Raw genomic sequence first — 23,167 nt, 5'->3', positions numbered from 1 at the left:
ACCCCTCACTTTTAAGAATTCCAAGCACGACATCTCGTGAGCGCAACCGCGACGAATCCACCACGGGGTCAAGTACAGGTACTCGAGTGGCCCATCGTGTCAGATACGCTGGGACCACGCTGGCATCCAGACCGCAGCAGCTGCCGTCAGCTGAACCTCACGTCGGCTCCGCCGCACCTTCAGAAATTTTCGGCCAGAAGAAGGCGATAAAAAGCGCTCACGGGAATAGCACACAGCCGCCGACCACGTCGTCCGAAGACTTACCCTTGGTACCTCACGTTACTGGAGCCAGCAGCAACTTACCCTCTGGCGGTACCTTCCCCTTTGGTCCGCCGACACGCCGACACGCTGACCGCTTCAACACTCTCCCCCACAGTCGCGAGGTTTCTGACTCGGTCCGGGGAAGCGCCTCAGCTAGGCTCGTATCTTGCGGACAGGTTATCTTGAGCGTTCATCCGCCCGCATCTGCAACCTGCAGGAGTGTTTTAGCCATTTCCCCGACGCCTCTGTACTGAGCCAGATCGCCAGAGGCGCACCGCACGGCGGCCACCAAAGCCTCCAGGGCGCAGTTAGGGCTTGACGGAACCCCGGAACCTTGCCCGTTTCAGCTCCTCCGGTCGCCCCACCAATAGCGCCCAGGGAAGGAGAACCCGACAGCGCTGCATCGCCCGATCGAGCTTAGCCCGCCTTCTCCCTGTCTCGGTTTTAGAGATTTGCCCGGCAGCCGTTCCCCACGTTTCGCTGCGTCACCCAGACTCGCTTCAGACTCGCGTTCGATAAATTTGTCGCCAATCCCCCCCCCTCATCCCGCGTTTTCCCGGCATCTGGTCTTACCCAACGTAACACAGCCTTCCGTCACATCCATCACATTCCCGTCTCGCCCTTGCAGCGTCTCCTACGCGCCAGTCGCTGCCTGGTGCCGATCACATGCAGCCGTCACGGTCCGCCGTGGACTTTTCCAATCTACTGAACCCCGAAGCACCTTCGCACTTTCCTCCACACCACGAACAACATCAACCACCGCCGCAAACTGCACCACACGCGACACAATCCGACGCTGACACCACCACGGACCCGATGGCCGCAGCAACAGTGAGCCTCATGGCTCCGATGCTGCAAGGGACGCAGCCAGGCCAAGACGACCAAAACCGCCAGGACCTGCCGCGACCGTACAAGTGCCCGCTGTGCGATAAGGCGTTTCACCGCTTGGAGCACCAGACAAGACACATCAGGACACATACAGGGGAGAAGCCACACGCCTGCCTGTACCCGGGATGCACAAAACGCTTCAGCCGGTCGGACGAGCTCACCCGGCACTCCAGGATACACAACAACCCGAACTCGAGAAGAGGGAACAAACAACACGCTCAGGCACTCGCCAACTCCGTCAACACCGTCGTCAACGCTGGCCTACTCGAGAACGGACAGATGACGCACATGATGGCGCCGCCAACCAAACCACTCTCGCGCTCAGCACCCAACTCCGCCGTCGGCTCGCCAAACGTTTCGCCGCCTCACACCTATGCCAGCTACTCCAGCGGGGCTACCCCAAGCCTCCCATCGTTCAACGGGAACAGCGGCGCGCACTCGAGCAATCCGATCGACCTTCTTGCAACTGCTGCATCTCGGGCTCAGCGCGAAACGCACCTTATGCCCCAGCAATTTGGTAGCAGTCATTCGAGTTACAATCAGCAACTCAACCACTCGTACACTCACCACAACAACTCCGGCCGTCTTCCCGGACTGGCACAGTACTCGCTTCAGTCACAGCCGATGTCGAGATCGCACTCGCACGAGGAAGATGATCCCTATGGGCACCGCATGACGAAGAGATCGCGACCTGGCTCGCCCATGTCGACCGCGCCGCCCTCTCCGACCTTCTCGAACGACTCTACTTCACCCACACCGGACCACACTCCTCTGGCCACTCCCGCACACTCTCCTCGACTCCGACCACACGGCCTCGACCTTCCTCACCTCCGACACCTGTCTCTCCAGCCGATGCCAGCACTCGCTCCCATGGAGCCCAGCGCAGACGGCTCGCATCCTTACGTGCCTCATCAGAGCAGTGGTCTTCGGATCGGCGACATCATCTCCAGGCCCGAGGGCGCGCAGAGAAAACTGCCCGTTCCTCAGCCGCCCAAGGTGGCCGTCCAAGATCTGCTCAACAGCAGCAGCGGCTTCTCTTCCGGCAACTCGTCGCAGACCGGCTCGGTCGCCGGCAACGACCTCGCCGATCGTTTCTAAGTCTACAGTCTGAACACAGCATTTGCAGGAGTATATGGTTATGGCGGTATCGGTAGAAGCGAGCAAGCGTTCACGACTATAGAAGGGCTCAAGGGGCGATACCACACCCAGCGGGGGGCATGTTTGAGCGAAAAAGCAGGGCGTTTTACACCACACTTTAATACTGGGCAGAACTTCACGAGTCTCCTATCCGTTTTTACCAGATAGATCTTTCCTCTCATCCAGTTCTCTTCTTCGGTCGGCTCATACCCCGCGGTCTCTCGAATGGGACTCGCACTGTGTATTTTATCACCACGCGTTTCATTTCTGTCGACGAAGGATTGCGTGGGACACAATCTGGCCTCTCCTTTCTGAAGATGCGTTGGGCTTCGGCCAGACAGGGCTACTAGGGACCACTTAATACGAACACACCTCTTCATCGCTCGCAAAGCCAACCGCTTGTACAATACTTGGCGTAATCACGTTTGACTCTGCTTCCGTCTCACGGCGGCCTGGTATCACCATCCTCGGGCCTTATTGCGTAACTTCGGCCGGGTGCGGTACGAAGTCTCACCGTTTCCCCCCAGAGCCCGCATCTGACACGGGATCACGCACTCCCATCATAACGGTGCCGCCTGGGACTCGACTTATCACCCCGATATTCTCCCCGCATTTCTCCCCGCATTTCTCCACGCTCTGCATCTGGGACTACGGTGCCCCATCTCGCTCGGACCGGTTCCTGATCAGCATCGCATTCACTGGACGGCGCTGAGATCTCCATGCTGCAGCTGCCACCTATCGTGAAGCCCCCTAGAATTACGACAAGTGATTTGTTTTCTGCTGAATTCCGCATGTGCGCGCAGTGGTCTGGCCGTGCGAGAAAGGCTGACCCGGTCCGAGGATTCGCCTCTTGGAAAAGCGGCGGGACGGGAGGGGGGTTGCGCCTTACCCTTGCGGATATCTCAGGCACGTCTCGGGATAGGGCTTTTCCACCGCCCTTTTTTTTGCGCGAGGGCGGACATCGTTGCGTGTGTGAGGTTACTCGCCCTCGCTGATTGGGCTGACCCGGTCGCCGGAGTGCTCTTTCTGGGGTATTCCGTCGGGAGCACCGTTACGAGGTTCAGGCGTTGAGATGACGGGGTGGGGAGATGAAGGTGGTGGAGATGAGATGAGATGGAGCGGGACGAAATGCGGCTCTGGGCAACGGAGGTACCCCGCGGTTCTGGGCTGTGGTCCTCTCCACGACTGAGCCGTGGGTTGGTTTTTGTGGGGGATGGGGATGAGGAACTTCGGTTCGTTTGCGGGGGGGCTTGCTGTGGGTGAGGACGTCGGCCTGGAGGTGAGATCGTCCAGTCTCAGCATCGGGAAAATGCTTACGCGCACCTTGGGAGTGTTATTCCCGTGGCCGATATCTGCTTGTCGACGCTCAGTTGTCGTAATTGAGTCCTCGTAATCCATCTCTTTGATAGCCATCTGTCGTGATCAACCGCCTTACCGATAAAGAGAAGCCGCCACTAAGCTAGTGGTTACGACAGAGAGCCATCAAAGAGATAGGAAGCTGTACGGTGAAAACTTAAGCGAAGGCGTCACGAAGACTCCCCAGCCGCTCTTACGCGGCTGTCATTACATCCCATGTCTCTTACGAGCGGATTTGTCCGAACGATCATCGGCGAGATTGGACGAAAGACGCAGGAACGGACGGGGTGCGCAGGTCCGAATTGGCCTTTAACGTCATGATCTCTGTCGGTGGAACAAGGGCACTTCGTAAAGTTCGTTGCCGCATTGAAAGCTACTCCGTAGCCATAGAGATGATCGCCCTCAAGCACAGTCCACAGCTCAAAGACACCTTAGGCGATCGATGCGTCAAAGAGCTGAACTGCCGAACATCTTTCACTTTCTATCATACGAAACCGGTCTAGCTGCTCTACGATTAATAAGATCATGAGTCCAATTCGATAGTGAATCTGGTAATCAACAAGCTAAGCAAAGATGCGGCAACGGACTTTTGGGTGGCCCTTGGAAGGTGCGAGTGCGGTGAAGATGCCGCAAAGGGTCACGGCTAGGGGTGCGTCGTACACTTGCATTCTCAAGAGGACGTCGAAATAGATTTGGTGCATGTCATCCGCACTCACATTCGGCTTCAAACAGCGGCCACAAGATGTTCTGATTGGTCTGGTAGGTCGTTTAATTCTCAAGAGTCGATCATCTCTCAGAGTAAGACTACGTGGCTATATACATTCATCTAGCCCCTTCCTCAGCGGCCTCAGTCCCTCCTTCCTTATCAAGGACTCAAAGTCTACTTCTCAGCTCAATCATCGGTCCATCCCTGAACCCTATGATATAGTCCGTCATCTGGTACTCATCCTCCCTCTGTCTCCCTTTCTCAAGGTCCGGCCTCCCTCCACCAGTCAGTTCGGCACCCGCCTGCCGGATATCATACCGGAACAGTAAGTGGGCCAGCGCCTGCTTTACAGCGATGTATGCCATGTTCTTCCCGATGCAGTTCATGGGCCCGATGAGGAACGGACAGTACGCGGAACGAGCTGCCGCGACGTTCTCGGAGCTGACCCCTGATTTCTCGTCGACGATCCAGCGCTCTGGACGATACTCCCATGGCTCGGGGTAGATGTCTTCGTCGCGGTGCAGCACGTATGTCGGGGTGCCAACGCTGATGCCTTGCGGAATGTGGTGACCATCAATTATCATGCCGCCGGAGAGAACTTCGCGAGGAAGCGTGCTCGGTTTGGCCGGACACAAGCGCATTGATTCGTCCACGCATGCCGTGAGGTAGGACAGCGAGCCGAGCTTAGGGTGGCGAATTTCAGAGACGTCCGCAAAAGCGGACCGGATCTCGTCGGTGAGCTTTGAAAGCGTTGTCGGGTAGCGGAGCAGATAGAATATGGTGGACGACACCGCTAACCCAACTCCATCACTGCCGGCAGCGATTATCAGACTGCTGTCCGCCTGCAGCTCTTCTGTGGTAAATCTTCTCCCGGTCACGGGGTCTTTGGTGTTCAGCAGGTAGTGGAACGTGTCTTTCCGTGTCGTTTCTTTACCAGAGTCCTTCAGTTGGCGTTCCAACTCCATCCGCTCCGCCAACCGGCCGTTCGCAAGCCGCGTATACTTCAAAGAATCTGCAGCCGACTGACCACCAACGTAGTCCTGGATCGATGTTCCCATGAGGGGCCTGAGGATTGGTGCGAACGGAAGGTATCCAACATAGTACAAGAACCTGCTCGCACTTTTAAGCACCCCCGGGATCCACCGATTGTCTCTATCCTCCACCATCCCAAAGCATCTCCCATACCCCAGATCACTCACAAAATCAAATCCGAAATACGTTGCCCAGTCGTTCATGTTCTTGGGCTGAGTCCAGTCCCCTTGATTCGCGCCATTCGGCAGGGTTCCGATCGCGTCGGCTAGCTTGCGCGCGTTGATAGCGATGAGGCCTTCGGCGTCCCTGAGAGCGCGCTCGGAGAAGGCAGGGCTGATTGTACGGCGTCGGATCGCATGCTCGGACTTGTCAATCATCATCTGGATGCTCGGAGCTCCGGCTGATATGTCGAGGGTTTTGTACCATTCCCCTTTCTTGATGTTGGCTTTTGCGTGGTGGATTGTCTGCATGGACGTGGCTGTACTGAAGGAGAGCTGGGAGAGGGGTTTGGCTTGCTTCCTTAAGATGCGAAGGGAGGGGAGTATCGTCACTCACGCTGTTGGGACCATATCTGACTATCTTGCCTGTCTGGCGTCAGTAAACTTCCTAGCGACCCCATAGGTCTACCAATCCTACCGTATTTCTGGTGGTTCTGGTATTCAATGATGTGTCTATTGCCTCCGTAGCAATGAAACACCAACGGCCAGTCCGAAATTCTTTGGAGAAAAGGCCCTGGGTATTTCGCTAACGGGTGGAGTGTAACCCGATACACGGCGTTGATCACATACTGGATGAAGTGTCAATCCTGTACTGTCTCCGCGTGTAGATTGGAGGGCTTTCTTCAGAAGACTCACGTAGAGAATGACCAAGATGGCTACATAGGCAATCAACTGATAGTACCGCAAAGACGAAATGCCAATGCGTATCGCATTAAGAACCTCCATAATGCCCCGAGCCGCAGAGTAGAACCTTGTACAAAGAGATCTGAACAGCTCTCTCGAGAGCAACGGCAGGAATATGAATATCAAATCAAAGCGCCCCGTTCATATTAACATGTGTCTCCGCTTCAAGCAGCTGATACGAGGGTCCAGCTCCGTGGCTTGGCCATGCAGGATCCCGCATGAACAGGGCTTGAAATGCTGCCTTCCGTGCCCGCAGGATCCTGCGGGGATCTGGGGTCCGCATCCGTTCTGACCAGGGGTTGATGCAAGCCGTTAAACCGGTCCGTTCTGACTGCACATGCGGGTCTGAGTTGTTCATCTTGACGGTACGGCCAGAACGAATGCCTCGCCCATCTCCAGCTTCAGTTCGCCAACCCAGGCACTGATGGATTACATTCTCTTGCAAGAGTGGGAGTATGTATTCGAGTAGGCCCGTTCTCGGCCAATCTACCCGGCAGCCCTGGCACGTGGGGAATGGTGGGTGCTTGATATCAATCATGTCCTCGGAATCAGCTACTGCACGCCACAAAATCCGTCACGCCCTTGCTAAGCAGTCTGGGATTCGGAGCCGATTGATTCAAGGCAATAATCCTTGGGCGCGGAGAGCGCTGGCCGGATGGCTTGGTTTGTGCCCTCTGGAGCTTTGATCATTGACTGCTAGTAATTCAATATTCTGCTTCCCCGCTTGACCTTCTATTGAATAGCCTCCAAGCCTCTTTCACTATCGTCCGTCGGTTGAGGCAGAGCCTGTGCTACCTTGAGACCCATACGAAGATCAACGCTCGGGAAACATCTCCACTATCTAAAAATCCCCTTTGGTAGCGCGAGGAACAGGAACATGAAACCTGTAACGGCCGCTGAAAGTCCAGTCCAAGATGGCGATAACAATGACAGCAAGCACCAGTGGTCCCGCGTAGTTCATGTTCACCGCAGTCACGGGCTTGATCGTCGGTAGCGGTACAAAGCTGAGAATGTACAGAATGTAGACCGTGGCGAACAGGTTGATTGGGATCCCGTAGCGGCCGAGCTTGAAAGGACCGTATATCGGATGCCTTCCCCTGACCTTGCGCCAGAGGAGGAAGACGATCGGTATTAGGTAGGAGATGTACAGGGAGATCAGGGGGAGCGAGATCAGCGCATTGAAGGCTGTGGAGGAGCCGATGTTGATGATAGCGAGCAGGCAACAGACCACGCCGACTAGTCCCAAAGAATAGAGCGGAATCTTTAGAGTCGGATGGACCTGTTACGCCAAATCAGCCTTTGAACAACTTGCGCTACCTAGGTATACTTACGTAGGAGAACACGTTCGAGAAAGGTAGTCCGTTGTCGCGGGCGAAAGCCCATGTCAGGCGTGAGACAGAGGCGAAGATGTTGAATAGCGAGATGAACAGTATAAAGGCCATCATCACCACCAGAATGTTGGTCGCGTGTTTCGACTTGGTGGCCTGATAATACACTTCGATAATAGGGAGGCCGGTCGGAGAAGTCGACACAAGATCGATGTCGCCTATGCAAAACATGAGACAGACCATGAATGCGAACTGCATCACGCTGTTCAAGGTCACAGCCGTAATCATGCTCTGCGGTACTCTTGTCTTTGGTCCTTTAACCTCGTCACCTGTACGTTGTAAGTTTACTGTATACTCAGGTTACACGACTGCTGGAGCTTGATTAACTTACTCATGTGGAGCACTCCGTCGAAGGCTGTTTTCATTAGTTACTACAAGGCTTCAAAAGTGGTTTGCAAGACTCACCAGTGATCGGGAAGGTGACGGTCAAAAGCCCGATGCTCCAGGCTATGGCAGGGTTTGTCCAACCGCTGAGGTCGTGAGTCAAAGTATTGAAGACAAAATCTGCCGTACTCCGCCTAGCCAAGACACCCAAGGTGATCACTGATATCACGAGGAACACAAAATGACATATCCCCCCGATCATCTCGAGCGTGTTCAGAAGCTTCCTGAACCAGAAGTTGCACAGCACGGGAACAATGACGAAGGCCCACATGATCAAAGTGCCGTGCCATCGTTGAGGCTCGTAGGACTCGTAGTTGAAGATGAGAAGGCCCTGAACTACATTCGCGAGGTATGCGGGTGACGCTGCTGTCGCAGTTATCCAGGCGAATACGGACATCCAACCTATCTGTCGTTAGCTCTCATGATGCAGGCGGGAGGTAAGGAAAAGATTATGGAGCGTGTATGGAATCCCAATGTTAGAACTTGGCAACTCGCGCTTACTACACCACCCTCTACAATCCTGAATAAACTCATGGACTGTGCACGTACCTTGAAACAGTCCCCAGAATGCTGGATGCGAAGGTGCGAATGCTGCAGACCATCGATACTGCGCTCCTACGACAGGATCTCTGTAACGTATACATGAGTGATATATTCGCAATTGCAGCAGCTCTGACCTACATCGAAGCCATCTCTGCCAGCGATATGGCGATCATCGTCGAGCCTACGCCTGCAAATATACTGCCGTACACTAATGACGCCGGACCGCCGTTCAGCAGACTGAACTGGAAGGAAACCCCGGAGGCTTCCCAAGCCGCTTGTAGGGTGAACCCAAAGTTGATGATGGCCGAAGGATTGATGTAGCGCTGCGGAATGTCAGCATTGCCCATTGAACGATTTGCGCAGCTCATACATCCAGAAAGCCCTTTTGCTCACTGCGGTTTCCCGAGTCCCGATCCATCTGATGCTCCAGGTTGGCTTCCTGAACGGGGCGTTCCTCCACCACAGTCATCTCGAAGGACTTGTCGTCTGCCATGTTCATGAAATGGGTTAAGGAATAGCTGAAAAGGTGAAGAGGGTTACAACATGTGAAGATTGAAGTGTCAGCGCTCAGAGCCGGTCCTCAGCAGGGAGCAAGGCACACGAGGTTCTCACAGGGAGTGGCGGTGGAGTGATCGCAGCGAGGAAGACTCCCCGCCTGTTTAATCCTACATCCCAAGGGGCAGCACATCCGCATTAGCGCCCTTGCCCGCTTCTAGTCTACACGGGTCGGCTTGGAGTCGAGGACTGCAATCCTCATAGATGGTCGCGGATATCCTAGCGAGCCCTGATTCCAGAAAAGGTGATGGCAGCAAGCCATCATGCACGACGAGCACATCCAAGCACTTTTGAGCCCTGTGCTGGTGGCGGAGATGTTCCACTCGTTGCAACTGGCAGCAGCCCAGCACGAGGATGTTCATGGATGTTGCTCCAGCGGGCTGCACAGGGCGGGAAATGGGGTCCATGGCCACGCTAGCACCGGGAACTTGTGCCCGAATGCCCCCCGTTGATAGCTCCGCACCAGCCGTGCAGCTTCATTCGACTTCACCAGTTCATCCGATAAGGGTGCAAAGGGCACTCTCTTATCCTAGCTGCTGGGCGGTAAACGCGGTGCGCTTTCCAGATTCTATTTGCAAGCTTTTCGCTGTCTATTATGAGCTGTATTGGTGCCCTTACAGCTGGCAGTCTGGAACATGCTACTACCCCATGCTTCCGACCTAGCGATTTATTTACTTTGGATCTTCTTTGCTCCATATCTTGCGAGCCTCAGTCGTGCAGATCTTGCACTGAGCGTTGAGTCTTTGAAACGAGTGGCTTTTGAGGCGCAAGAAATCATGAACACTGACACGGCTTAACGGGCTTCGTCGTGTTAATCTCGCCGGGGGCTTTCATCCTCACAGCAATTCTCAGAAAGGAAGATCCAATCGGAATACGCTCCAGGGCCTCACCGCTACCTCATGGCAGGAACGATGGTGTGGATCACAGATCGGAAGAGCGGGCCTTGCATCCCGGATATCTGGTGCTCCTGAACGTGGGTCGAGCTTGAATTGATCTCTTGCCCAATCTATCGGATACCCTGTGGCATCAAGATGAGTTAGATCGTGAGATATGGACTTTGAAAGACCAGCATGGCCAACGACGTTCCTTCTCTGGTCAGATCAGACCTGTTGGCCTTCTCCTTGCACTTTAGAGATTTGTTTCCACTGGCATCACGCTACGGGAGCTCCATAGTTGAACAGCAACACCAACATGTCTGGCGTACTCGAACCGTTCCAGGAGCTTACTCCAGATAATCGCGGCCCCGTCGTGGTAGTAGTATCGTTTAATCTGATCGTCATCACGCTCAGTATTGCCGCCATCCGCGTCGCACTTGCTCTTCGTCATCGACTTGAGCTTATGTTTGATGATGTGACTTTTGCGCTGGCCGTAGTACGTTCAGACTTCCTGTGCTGTTGTTGCGACTACTTTACTCATACGTGGATTTTGCAGGCTTTTGCAGTCACAAATTCCGCCCTTCTTTATCGGGCTGTGCTTGCTGGCCTTGGAAGACACGACACAAGTCTTAGCCCGGCAGGTCTTACCTCGTACTTCAAGGTGCGTTACAGCAAGTTGCTACTATGACTTGCGTCGCTGACTTTCTATCAAAGCTTGTCTATGCGGGCCAACTTGCCGGTATCATCGCCATGGCATCGGCCAAGGCGTCCGTTGTGATGCTGTTCAAGCGGGTAGCACCATCAGTGCATCGCGGTTACTATATCGCCCTCGCACTCACTGCTGGCTGGGCAGTCTTTTGTTTCTTCAGCTTGGCGTTTCAGTGCCCATTGCCTGAGCTATGGCGATTCGCACCATCGCGGTGCCCCTCGCGCAGTTCTCTGAATTACGCGGTTATTATATCGAACATGGTAACAGATGTGATCCTTGCCGTGGGTGCCTATCGGAAAATCTGGAAGTTAAAGATGGCCAAGGCCGCGCGGATTAAAGTGATAAGTCTATTCGGAACGAGGGTTCTGTAGGTCTCCCTTTTTCGTTACCCGTTGACTGAATAGTTGATCTGACTTAGAACAGCGTGTCTCTCGTAGCTATAGGCCAGATTGTTGCAGTGGGCAAATCTTTGCGTTCAGCAGATCAAACGTGTATGTACGCCTCATCCCCACCCAGGCTACTCAAATACTCACGCTCAACTTCTCAGGGGCCAGCTTAGACCTAGCGATCTGGGATCAGTACGTTCTCTCCTCTTGAGCTCCTGCCATTTCTCAGAAAAGACCAAAGAACGAGAGGCTCACAACAACACTCTAGGATCGTTATCCACTTCTCCGTGATCACCGCGACGATTCCACGCACGAATTCCTTCTGGAACAGTCTCCAAACCGGCAAAACCGGCACCTACGTTACGCAAGAGGAGTACGAGCTCAGCGACTCGCGGGGCGGCAGCACCGGGATGTTCACGAAGCGGTCCGGAAGCACGCGGCCCAAGTCCAATCTCCAATCCAACCTCCGCAGCCAGGACAACTCGCCTTTCCCTCTTGTACCTCCAGTCGAGTCGAAAGTCAGCACCCGCGCGTACGCTAGCACCTCGGAAACCCACTACGACGACTTCCGCAGCCAGGCCATCATGGGCGGGGCCGAAGATGAAGACTCTAGCCAATCCAGTCTTAAGCAACGAGGCCTCCATGGGGAAATCTGGCGGGATGTGGAGGTTTCGATCCAGGTGGAGGATGCAGATACCAGGAGCAGATCGGGAAATGGTGTCGCATTTTAATTGCTTCGTAATGGGTCATGGAGTACAGCTTTTGGGGTGTTATGCTGTGGTCTTGTCAATGTATTGTCTCAATGCGAAGGGGGCTAGCGAAGAATCTGTTTGGGTCGGTCTGAAATCGCTGAAACCCTTGAAACCACTCCTGATTTAGCAGCTTGATAGATTTGCTCACGCAGCTTCGGTCTCGGCCATTAATTCCAGAGGCCTAGGAATTTCAAGCTTCCAGGACTGAGGGCGGCATTTTGATTGATGGGCTGCCCTCTCCTACTGTTTGCATTGTGTTATAGTTCGTAACTGCGTGATATCCCAGGTGAGTATTTCTAGCAATGTGCATGCTCCAGTTGCTTACAGTCGGACAGAATGCAAGTACTCCTGCAATGTGCTCTCCGTCCAAAAGTATGCTCCTATTCAGTAATTGCGCCGCCGCACCACAAAATCATACAGACATCTTCATCGCGATTGTCTTGTGCGGATTGTATCCCACAACCACAAAGTCTTCCGCCATCCACCCATCAATGCTTCCCCCCTTATCCTTCTTGATCTCCAGCGCCGGGAAATCTCTCGGTTCCCGCTCCAACTGCACGTTCAACGCCTCCACATGATCAACATAAACATGCGCGTCCCCCATCGTGTGCGTGAACGTCCCAGGCGTAAGATCGCACACATGCGCCAGCATATGCGTCAGCAGCGCGTAGGAGGCGATATTGAACGGCACGCCGAGGCCCATGTCGCAGGAGCGCTGGTAGAGGAGGCAGTGTAGCACGCCACGCGGTTTCTCCTTCTCTTGCTTCTCCACGCCGTTTACGATGGGCCGCGGGGACGACACGTAGAATTGCGCGAACATGTGGCACGGCGGGAGGGCCATCTTCTTCAGGTCCGCCGGGTTCCAGGCGCTGAGGATGATGCGTCTGTCGTACGGTCTGTGTTTGAGCTTGTCGATGACTTCGGCCAGTTGATCTACGCCCTGCCCTGTGTAGTCTGCATCTGCGCCTTTATATTCTGCGCCGAAATGCCGCCACTGGAAGCCATACACAGGACCCAGATCCCCCTCTGCGTGATGCGCCAGCCCGACGCTGTCGAGGAATTCGCGACTCCCGTTGCCGTCCCAGATCTTGATGCCTTGATCCGACAATGGTTTGCTGGACGTGCTGCCTGCGATGAACCAGAGGAGCTCTGCGATGACGGCGCGCAGGAAGACGCGTTTGGTGGTGAGGAGGGGGAGGATGGGGATTGGTGGCTGGCCGGGGTCGGCGGAGGGCTTGGAGAGGGAGAACTTCATTTGAGGCGGTGCGAAGATTGAGTATGTGCCTGTGCCGGTGCGATCGGGTCGGTGCTCGCCATGCTGGAGAATCTCGCGGATGAGGTTGAGGTACTGGTTTTCTTCGTGATTTGGAGGTGCGGGCGACATGATGGAGGACGGGGGGGTTGGTCGTAGATGTTATAGTGTTCTGAGTTACTGATGATGGGATGTTTTCGATGATGATTCTCTTGGGAAAGTGCCGTTGATGATGGAGTGGAAGTGGAAGCAGACTGGAGCGAGGGCGGAACCCGAGTTCCTTATGGAGTGTTCCAATAGTCCTCACGCTGTGATCTATTACTCGTTGTAGTGCTAAAGAACTGAGTACCAGATATGTTCTTTGCTCGTTCCGTTGTTCATCTTCCTTTTGCGTATCCCATGGTTTGCGTCCAGTGAACGCGTTGACGCGACGCGACGCGACGCGTGATTCGCAAAGTGGTCGGCGTTTCCCTGCTCCAAGCTCCGACGGCCCAAAACTACAATTAGCGATGAAGCACTAGAAGTATCGTATATCTCCAACGACACTTTTCATATCCTGGAATACTCTGCTGCATGCTCAACATTTACCCGCTCTCTTGTTACATGAAGGAGCAAGCCCTCTGTTTGATGTCCCCCTGCATGGCGTTTTGAAGGACTCAACAGCTGTCAAAGATGCAGGATTCACACAGCCTGGAACGTTTGCTTACTGCGCTAGAGGAGCGCGAGACCGGGCTTGGGCGAGACGATGTCGAGTGGGCCTTCCAATCTGCGAAGACGAAAGATGAGATCACGGCATGGGTAGATGAATACCTCGAGCCAGCTACATTGCTAAGCAAGGATGAGCTGGATTTGTATGTGATTGGATATAGTATGAGTAACGCTTAGGGACCATCTTGCTTATATTATGCAGTTACCGCAAGCTCTTCCCGCGGCACAGCTTGTCCAAAGTGTCAGATGGGGCTCAGTCAGTTCGACCTATCTATGATCACGAGATCCAGACAGCTATTGAATCCTTGGAGAGCTCGACCGCAGCAATCGAAAAGCAGTCTCGGGCTCTTGAGGTGCAGAAACAGGCTTTGCTTGCGCTCAAAGCACAAAACGATGCACCGATTGGAGCGGCAAGGCGTGCAACCGCGGACAGAAACCGAAAGCATGTACAGGAGCTACAGAGTCTGGACATTGCTGTACGTATACACCTTCTATCTTGCGACTGTCGTGCTCAAAGCTGTGATCAGGCTCAAGAGCTATCAGAAGCGGCCACAGACCAGCTGGCCACCCTCCAACGTGAAGTGAAGTCTTCGAAGGCTTCGCTGCTTACATCGATCACTGAGCGTCTTACGGCCGATGATCGTCTGCTCACCGGTATTGCGAAGCTAGCGCCGAAGCTTCAGCAGGCACCAGAAGATTACGATGGCCTGAAGTCCGTTGAGCAGCGGTGTCGTGCGCTTGTGGCTTTCCGCACAGCTGAGATCAAGACACACGTGGACGCCTTGTATAGGCAAAGTCTACACAGCTACTTTGGCGAGGATGTTGTGCGAAGGTCCGTTGAAGAGTTCACGGCGGAAAGAGACGAACTCAAAGCCGAGCTAGAAACACTGCATGCGGAGATTGCTTCAGTCGCGGAGATGGTGGTCGAACATGAGCTGCGAGAGCCCATCCTGCGGTCACTCAAGCGCTCCAAGGAATCTCAACTGGCCGAGCAGGAAAAGTGGTCAGCATATGTAAGTAACAGACCAGAATCGCGTTTTCTGTATCCTTCTACACGCTGCTGCTGAGGTGACTGTCGTTCCCTTACATCCTTGACGGCAGTCCGATACGGTGTGCGGTTTTCTACGAGGCGTGACTCCGTTGTCTTTCCGTGCCATCCCTACGAACAGAGCGATATGCCCGCAGAACTTTCACAAGTGGCAGGCTATTAAACAGATGGACAAGCATCGCTGATGTACTTAGGTTGTATCTACCCTCGAATACCTAGCGTTGAGGCTCGATGTCATGAGTGCACAGACCCAGGAACTCCACCCAGTGCACAAGGCTATTGAGCAGATCTCAACCGTGCTGGACGAAGAGCTTGCGAGTCTCTCGGCTGCCCGAACGGCGTCACCTACTAAAGCAGCGACCAAGGAGAAGCACCCACTACATGCGGCGAAGCCGGCATGGGGATTGGATAGAAAATCCGCATCACAGGAAGCATTTCAGCGGCTCCTGCGACACCTTGATATCTCGGCTCCCAGTAACGACGTCGAACAATTCCGCAAAGCGTTTGACTCGGCGCTGATTGACAGGGAGACTCGGCTTCAGGAACATCAGGATTCAGTTGCCGCTTCTACTGCTCAGGCTACGGCTCAGGTCATGCGGCGCGCTGATGAGGAGCTGCAGGTCGTGTTGAGCTCGATGTACTCTAGCTCGGATTATGCAACGGTCCATCTGAGCAGTAAGCCCTTGGACGAGCGCCTGGCTGCATTCGAACATGCAATCGGGGAGGTAGGTAAAGGTGTAGCGAAGGTCGATGCTCCTTTGACGGTCGAGGAGGCTTGTCGAAGAGAGAACTTCATTAAAAAGTGGAGTGGATCATGAGAAGATCGTCAGGACGAGCTCAACCGTTGAGTTCGGACAAGGACACCTGTTCGAAATAAGAATTGTGTACTGCCTACATCGATGCTAGAACATCAACTGGCCAGTCCCGCATGCTAGTACCTCACCCCTACTCAAAACGCTCCAAATCTAATCCGGAGACTGTCAAACCGATCACATCCAGACTCTTTACCCGGAACCTCAGCTTCACTCAGTCAACCTCCAATCTCCTCTCGCATCTGTTTCCTAATCGCCAACTCCGGATAGCTCACCAATACGACTGCGCTTATGGACCTCCAACAGATCTAGCCGCAGCATCACCTATACATTCAGTCTCTTGTCTAGACCTACATACTTCTTATATCGCCTTCCCCCCCTCTACACTAAGCCCCGCCTCCTACTCTCCTTTAAGGAATCAAGATACCTAATCCTTGGACGACGAGAAGGGGTGGGCAAACCATAGATCAAATCAAACGACGATCTGGATGTAGCTTTCCCATTCTCGAGAGAGATGCTAATGAAGCGTAAATATCTGTAGCTGAGGCTTCCCTTCCATGGCCTCGCCCATCATGTAGTCGGGGACGTATGCTTCGCCGACAACGAGGAAATGCTCGTCCACGGGGTGCAAAATAATTGGCATGGGACAACCCGGGATCACGCAGAGCAAATCACTCTCCGTGGCTTCATTTGGACACAGGCCAATGTTGAAGCCTCCCAGGGAGCTCGACCCGGAATCTTTGAAGTAGAAGAGCCTCCTGCCCACACAGAATTGGTATGTAGTCCGCAAAAACTGCTTTTCCTGCTCGGAGAGCGCCGAGTCAACGGGTCCAGGCAGAAGCGATGTTGATTCCCAGCGGGACCAGTCGGCATCAGTCACCGGCCAAGTGTCCTCAGGTTTGTTGGTATTTAGCATTGAATAAAACTTTCTGAGCCAGCTGTTGACTCCACCTCCACGCCATGGGCGGGAATAATCCAATGTTGACTTTCGCCAGCCTAGAAACAACTTCATAATGTCTCTCAGCCTCATCTGTGCCATCTCAAACCGTTGGGCACAGTACTCGAGCGTGGATATACCAAGCCCAGTTACATTTAAGCGGGTACCGTCACCTGAGAATCCAAATTCCGCCTTTGTGTTCCCGGATGCCTTGGAGTGCGGGTGTGTGCTGATCAAGGAGAAGGCGGTCCTTCTGTGAACGTTCCAATCCGGGACCCAGGAGGGGAGAAACGGCTGCCGCGCCCTGTGGGTCTTGGTAACTGCGTGTGTCCCCGCTTCCGTCACCAAACAAAGAACGTCCAGCCGCCCCGTCTCCTCGACGATTGCCCTGGTAGCTCCACGGTAGACTTCGCTGGTTGACTGGCTGTAGTCTACTTTCAGCCCGGGGTGAGTACTCTTTCTGAGGGAGGAGATGCCCAGCAACGCGTAAATTCTGTCTTTCGGATCTGAGCACTCTGATGACCAATGAGATCTTAGGAGTTCCTCCAAAGGCATGCCTGTCGAAGTGTGCTCCCTCCATGACGATCGACCGCCGCCACTCAACAGTTGGTTCACTATTCGGAGATATCGCGGCGTGGCAGGGTGTCTCTCTTGAATTAGTACCCCAATAGCTTCGAGAATGATGTCGTGTATTTTCTCCAGAATCTCGTAGCCAACCGTCAATGAGCCGCAGTGCACTACCAGATCTTTGGCGCACATCACCTCTTGTATGATCCAGAGACGATTCCAGTATGGTCGATTCAAAACTAGCTCGCCTATGCCGTTAAGCATTGCAGTGAGGTCACTTGGGGCCGTCCTAAGAACCTCCGCGGCATGTTCCTTCGGGGACGGATGCACTTCTAGTGCTTTGAGAAACTCCACTCCTGCTTTGGTGTCTTCGGCTTCTTCACCAAGCCACATAATGACTCGTCTCGCATTGGAATAGATCTCTCTCATCAGCCGCACCTGTTTGCTTCGCTCCTTTGGATCTTCCTGGTTGATGCAAATCGCGTCAATCCAGATCAGTCTATCTTCGATGGATGAGCGAAGTTGCACCAACGCGCCTTGAAGGTTTGGCGTGATATCAATACAGTGACCATTCAGGGTCAATTTGCCGACACTCTGGTCTTTTCCCCACACATACGATAGAGCCTCGTACGATGGTAGTGCGTCCAGCGAAGTTCGTAGGAGAGTCGCCTCCAGGGGATCGCTGCGACTCCCTTTCGTGATGTAGGCTATCCGTATCTGGCGGGAATCGAGACTCAAGGGGCGATATATTATGTTCGAGACATCTGAAACTTTGCACTCACGGTTCGGAAACTCTCGCATTAACGTATCCAAGTGCGAGCTCAGATCGATGACCATTTGGTCATCTGCAGGAAGACGCTTCTTCTGCTTCTCGAGAACTTGCTCCGTTGTTTCTATCGCCTCTTTCCACATTTGCCTTTGGATATATGTTGGTATCAGACTCAGTAACGCGTCGAGGGTCTGCTCGTGATCCTCCCCGTGTGTTTTCTTGGCAGTATTAAGGATGAGGAGCTGGATTGTGAGATTGTCCGTGTGGCCCATGAGCTGTGAGTAGGCGTATACTAGCTGTCGAGCTATGCTCATGGCCATGGGATGACTATCGCCCATGGTCCGCCGCCGAATGCTTAGAACAGGTTCCAGCAACAAGACTGCGTCTTTCCATCTCTTTTGTCCAAAGTAGACACCCGAAAGATTTACCTTGGATCTCACGGTGTCTGGGTCGTCGTAAGGGAGAGTATCCTCGCGGATCCGCAGAACCTCTAGGAGAAGCTCCTCGGCCTTGGTAAGATCACCCTTGGATGTATATACGGAGGCTAGATTGGACATGGCTCTGAGTCTCGCTGGGTCGGAAGGCGCAAGGCTTGCTTTGCACATGTCGACGACGTGTTGACCGAGCTGTACTGCCTCTGAGGATCGACCCGATTGGTGGAGGTTCGCGACCATACTAGCAAGGCTTGCGAGTGTGTCTGGGTGGCTTGCTCCCTGTGTCTTGATTCTCAGTGCAATGGCGGTATCGAGGAGATCTCCACCGTCCAGTTCTCCCTTTGCGTTGAATCGCAGCGAGCCGAGGGCGTCCATCGACTCAATGGTCCGTTTGTCTGCGAAGCCATGAAGAGCCACTAACACAAGCAACCGTTGAGTTTCGAGAGTCTCAGCTTCTTTGAAGCGACCTTCTTTGTAAAGCACTTGGGTTCGTTGATACTTAATGTCTAGATCCTGCTTCAGCGACGGCGATTCCTTGTCGATTCGCGCTAGGTCCACCTGTTTCTTGAGCTCTCGAAGTGTTGCCTCCACCTCGTCAAGCGAAATGAAATCCATTCTAGCTTTATCCAGACTAATTTGACAACATTCGGTTGGTCGCCTTGGAGGAAGAACGCAAGTTCCTTTGTCTGGCTGCCTGCGGTTTCTGACTGTCTTGCGTATTGCAGGTACGAGGCCTGAGTTCCGCCGCCTCACCCAAATTCGTATAGAGGCGATAGTATTAGTGCCTCTATACTTTAGCTAACCTCTTATTATATTAAGTTGTTTATACAGAGCTTTCTAGATTCAAGTTCACGATTTAAGACATTTAGGACAATAAAGAGGTTAGGCTTAAGGCTTAGGTAAGTTTTAGTGGGGGCGCGCGCACAAAAACGCCTAGGTCCCGGGCAAGAGAAGCGCCGAACCGTGTAAGACCTGTACATTGAAGCAGAGCGCCCTATAGGGATATCTTGTAGCGAAAGATCTATCGTGCGACCCAACATCCACCCAACGTACACATCACCTCGTCTCTCATCATCATTATCAAACGTAAATCCTCCCCTTTGAATCCCACCCACCCCCCAAAAAAACTCCAACAAGCACCCTCTATTGCGCCTTCTGCACCCCGATCTCCCCCTCGCTGGAACTCGCCCTATGCTCCAGATCCTCCTTGCCCTTGATACGATCCCACTCCTCGCGATCCTTAGGATTGTCGACATCATTCGCCGTGAGCTCGGGCGTCTCCTCATCCGCGACCTCCTCCTCAAGCACAAGGTTGAGGATAAGCGTTAGGAAGGCCGTCACCGCGAACCCGGTCTCCATGACCAGCTCGATGGCGTTGAAGAAGCCGAGGAGGGCGCGGTTGTCGCCTTCGTAGGTGAAGGCGTAGGAGAACCAGCTGTGGGGTTGCCGTGTCAGCTGCTGTCGCTTGCCCCTTGGGAGCAGAGCTGGGACTGAGGAAAGGGGGTAGAGGGGAAAGGGAAAGAAAAAACTCACGTCGGGACCAAAGTGGCACCATACCCGATCGCCAAACCCGCGGTCAAGATGAACCGATTACGCCTTGTAAACGGCACAGTCGAGATGATGCGGATACCGGACACAGCAACAGCCGAGAACAAAAACGTCGTCATTCCGCCCAACACCGCGCTGGGAATCGCGACAAGAGCCGCAGCGAACTTCGAGAAGATGCCCATAACGATGAGCCAAAAGCAGCACGCATACCCCGCCTTGCGGTTCGCGCATCTCGTCAGCGCAATAACGCCGTTGTTCTGCGCGAATGTGCTCATGGGCGTGATAGTCGCGAGGCCTGCGAAGATTCCGTTCAGGCCGTCCGCCAGGACGCCGCCCTGGATGCGGGAGTCGAAGAGCGCGCCGTCGACCTCGAGGCGCGAGACATCGCAGGTCGCCGTGATATCCCCAATCGCCTCCATGGCCAGCACGATGTAGACGGCCAGCAGCGGGAGAACAATGGGGCCATACACAGAGAGCCGGAACGTCTCGACCCAGATGAAGCTGACAGGCCGCGCGTTGCGGATGCCCGTGTCGTCGAAGTAGCCGCATGCGCCTGCGACGATGCAGCCGACGAGGAGCCCGACGACAACAGCGCACGATTTCATGATCGGGCTTCCGAAGCGCTCGCACAGGATGATGGTGAGGAAGACGAGGAAGCCTAGGCCGATGAACTCCGCGCTGCCCCAGGGGAGAGGGCGTGGCGCGTTGATGGTCGGGCACAGCCGGAAAATGCCCGTTGCAGGGCGTGCGGAACAGTTCCCGCTGCCGCCGGCCCAGTTGGAGAAGCCGGATGCGATCAGCTTGATCCCGATCAGCATGACGGTGGGGCCGGTGACGAGCGGGGGAAAGAATTTCTTGAGGTACTTCGGGGAGGTGAAGGACATGAGGACTTCGAAGAGGGCGCAGCAGCAGGCTGTGCCGAGGATGGCGCCGTAGCCGTCCGGGCAGGGGAGAGGGTTGCCGTCTGCGTCGGAGGGGCAGAAGCCTGTTTGGTACATCTGGGTGAGCGCACCGGTCGCGACGGGAATTGTTGCGAAGGAGGTGCCGACGACGCTAATGAGGCCGGTTCCGACGTAGTAGGGGGTCTTATAGATGTGGAACCGGGTGATTTGGATGGAAGATAGGATACCGCAGACAATCAAGGAGGTCGACACCAGGTACTGGGATACGTCTGTGCCTAGATTTGCGCCAGCCGAGCCGGAAAGGATGATGGGAGGTGTAATAACACCCGCCAACATGGACAACGCGTGCTGGAAACCGAGGAGTAGGGCGAGAAAGAGTGGCATCTTATCGTGCAGTCCGAAGAACGGCGCTGCTCTGCGCTCTTTCTTCATGAATGGAAGATTCGGCTTGAAGAGAAAGGCATAGTCGTAATTCCCAATGAGTCCATCCCTGAAACTGTTAGCTGCTGCTATGTGGCCGAGGGGTTTTGCATTCCAGCATAACAAATCGGGAGCATGGTCTTGCGCCAGTGACAAAAGCTTACCTCGTGGTGAGTGCTTTGGCAATGCGGCGGCCCCTGTCTCCCCAGCTCTGCTTTGGCCGCGTATCGGGTCCAATCTGATCTGGTCCGTCCATGGTGTGGTAAATCTGAAATGCTGACTTTTGAGGGTTTGGTCGAACCTGGCAAAGGTGTTTCAAGGTTTCATGCGCCAAATTGCGACTTTGTGCAGTAAATATACCTCTCGCGCTCCAGCTTCCTCAGGCACGTCAGGGTTCTGATATAAGTCCCGCAAAAGTAAAGCCAAGACTGATAAGATGATTGGCTGAGATACAACGTCTGGCGGAGGCGTCTGCAAGCTGGTCTGCAAAAATTGGGTAGCTTCTGAAGATCCTCGAGTCGGCGCAACCCCGCTGTCAAGCAATTGGTCTCGTGCTGCAGTGCAGGTGAGATCGACTGGCCGTCAAAGGGACTCGGATCTGTAGACAGGCGAGAGATTGATGACGGTCGTGGGCCGATGAGGTGCGTGGCTGATGGCAGCTGGGTGCTCGCGCCTGGTTGTTGGTTCCTGGGACTGCTGTTGTGGACTCCATGGCTGGATAAGCGTGCGGACTTTATATCAATGCCCTCATATCGCAGCAAGATCTCCGAGATACACATTTTGGTCAATTCAAGGCTAGAGAGCAAGACAACGGCAGCCATCCGGCGCCGGCGATGCTCTAGCCAGGTCGAGCGCAACGATACAGAGACAGCCTTCATGGGAGCCGCCGAACAGCTTCAGCTTCTTTCGCTGTCGCTTGAGGACCCCGCGCGCTGTCCGCCGGCGAGCTGATGGTTGCCAAGTGGGACCGGTGCTGGTGAGTAAAACGGTTAAGTGAGCGGCGCTGATAAGGGGTCCTGGATGATCATGATTGGCCAGCTCCGAGTAACGTGACGCGGTCTCCCCCGAAGTCCTCATTGCCTCTTGCACCAGCCTGAAAACTCTCGCCATCCGTGGCTGCGGACTGCGGCGGGCAGTCCACTATCCAGCCTCAGATCGGCAGTAACCTTCATGTCGGCAGATATCCCGTCTTCCAGGAGATAATTCCTATCGCCGCATGCCGAGCCACTGAGAGTGTCGTTCGGTAACACACCTGAAACAGCAGTGGCTCAATTCGGTATCGCTGGGATAGTGATAGCCCGTCCGTTGCACACGGAGAGCGAACAAAGTCACGTGAGTATGCCCTTCGTCGTCTAGCCAGTGTATAGATAGAATCACAGAAACAGCTTTACACCTTCTTCCGCTGGGCATCTCCTATAGCCTAGCTGGTGGCTTGAGCGTAGTCGACACTTTCACCTACTACCTGTCAATAGCGATATCAAGGACGTCATTGTATAGTAAAGTCAGTTCAGCATCTTGCAGGCTAAAGAAGTGAATCGAAAGGTAAACCAACAATGATAGAACTCTACCAGAGAAGAAGATGTGGACTTATCCAAGAGCCCGAATGCTCTGATGCTCCATGCGAGTGACACAAATCGCCGGACTCCATGATTACGAACCAATGAATCACCACCTGAACGATCATTGGTATACTTCTAGACATAGCGATCTGAAGGCTTTGCGGACTGTTGCCTTAACCTTTATATCTAAGCGCATGCGCAAGTAATATGGAATCGGTTTAACCCAGTTCTCGATTCGTTTTGCGGCAGCTTCTGGGTATGGAGTCCGCGCATTTGTGTTACTCGCGTGACCTCCTACCTCCTACCTCCTACCTTAGGTTGGGGAGCTGGCACGGCG

The 23,167-nt window shown here is 54.2% G+C and overlaps 8 protein-coding genes across 8 annotated transcripts; 3 read left to right on the top strand and 5 right to left on the bottom strand.

Annotated features, from left to right (window-relative positions):
• Nucleotides 1-1,101: 1,101 nt before the first annotated feature.
• W97_07530 (DNA-binding protein creA) lies at nucleotides 1,102-2,247 on the top strand (the record flags this gene model as incomplete). The annotated part of the gene is made up of 1 exon (XM_007785399.1): nucleotides 1,102-2,247. One exon carries the CDS (start codon nucleotides 1,102-1,104, stop codon nucleotides 2,245-2,247), a length of 1,146 nt encoding a protein of 381 aa, XP_007783589.1.
• Nucleotides 2,248-4,515: 2,268 nt separating this feature from the next.
• Nucleotides 4,516-6,324, bottom strand: W97_07529 (uncharacterized protein; the record flags this gene model as incomplete). The annotated part of the gene is made up of 4 exons (XM_007785398.1): nucleotides 4,516-5,874; nucleotides 5,936-5,964; nucleotides 6,017-6,167; nucleotides 6,235-6,324. The coding sequence occupies 4 exons, from the start codon at nucleotides 6,322-6,324 to the stop codon at nucleotides 4,516-4,518; spliced, it is 1,629 nt and encodes a 542-aa protein (XP_007783588.1).
• Nucleotides 6,325-7,123: 799 nt separating this feature from the next.
• Nucleotides 7,124-9,090, bottom strand: W97_07528 (uncharacterized protein; the record flags this gene model as incomplete). Its single annotated transcript, XM_007785397.1, has 7 exons — nucleotides 7,124-7,561; nucleotides 7,614-7,939; nucleotides 8,002-8,025; nucleotides 8,076-8,456; nucleotides 8,604-8,683; nucleotides 8,736-8,920; nucleotides 8,968-9,090. The coding sequence occupies 7 exons, from the start codon at nucleotides 9,088-9,090 to the stop codon at nucleotides 7,124-7,126; spliced, it is 1,557 nt and encodes a 518-aa protein (XP_007783587.1).
• A 1,253-nt stretch (nucleotides 9,091-10,343) lies between these two features.
• W97_07527 (uncharacterized protein) lies at nucleotides 10,344-11,853 on the top strand (the record flags this gene model as incomplete). The annotated part of the gene is made up of 6 exons (XM_007785396.1): nucleotides 10,344-10,523; nucleotides 10,584-10,688; nucleotides 10,742-11,103; nucleotides 11,160-11,227; nucleotides 11,284-11,314; nucleotides 11,391-11,853. 6 exons carry the CDS (start codon nucleotides 10,344-10,346, stop codon nucleotides 11,851-11,853), a joined length of 1,209 nt encoding a protein of 402 aa, XP_007783586.1.
• Nucleotides 11,854-12,286: 433 nt separating this feature from the next.
• Nucleotides 12,287-13,258, bottom strand: W97_07526 (thymidylate synthase; the record flags this gene model as incomplete). The annotated part of the gene is made up of 1 exon (XM_007785395.1): nucleotides 12,287-13,258. The coding sequence occupies one exon, from the start codon at nucleotides 13,256-13,258 to the stop codon at nucleotides 12,287-12,289; it is 972 nt and encodes a 323-aa protein (XP_007783585.1).
• A 540-nt stretch (nucleotides 13,259-13,798) lies between these two features.
• Nucleotides 13,799-15,700, top strand: W97_07525 (uncharacterized protein; the record flags this gene model as incomplete). The annotated part of the gene is made up of 4 exons (XM_007785394.1): nucleotides 13,799-13,977; nucleotides 14,037-14,310; nucleotides 14,362-14,847; nucleotides 15,077-15,700. 4 exons carry the CDS (start codon nucleotides 13,799-13,801, stop codon nucleotides 15,698-15,700), a joined length of 1,563 nt encoding a protein of 520 aa, XP_007783584.1.
• Nucleotides 15,701-16,211: 511 nt separating this feature from the next.
• W97_07524 (uncharacterized protein) lies at nucleotides 16,212-19,016 on the bottom strand (the record flags this gene model as incomplete). Its single annotated transcript, XM_007785393.1, has 1 exon — nucleotides 16,212-19,016. The coding sequence occupies one exon, from the start codon at nucleotides 19,014-19,016 to the stop codon at nucleotides 16,212-16,214; it is 2,805 nt and encodes a 934-aa protein (XP_007783583.1).
• Nucleotides 19,017-19,544: 528 nt separating this feature from the next.
• Nucleotides 19,545-21,527, bottom strand: W97_07523 (purine permease; the record flags this gene model as incomplete). Its single annotated transcript, XM_007785392.1, has 3 exons — nucleotides 19,545-19,836; nucleotides 19,935-21,341; nucleotides 21,436-21,527. 3 exons carry the CDS (start codon nucleotides 21,525-21,527, stop codon nucleotides 19,545-19,547), a joined length of 1,791 nt encoding a protein of 596 aa, XP_007783582.1.
• Nucleotides 21,528-23,167: the final 1,640 nt, after the last annotated feature.

Source organism: Coniosporium apollinis (genome assembly GCF_000281105.1).
Source record: "Coniosporium apollinis CBS 100218 chromosome Unknown supercont1.41, whole genome shotgun sequence".
Classification (NCBI taxonomy): domain Eukaryota; kingdom Fungi; phylum Ascomycota; class Dothideomycetes; genus Coniosporium; species Coniosporium apollinis.
This window is presented reverse-complemented; position numbering and strand designations above follow the sequence as displayed.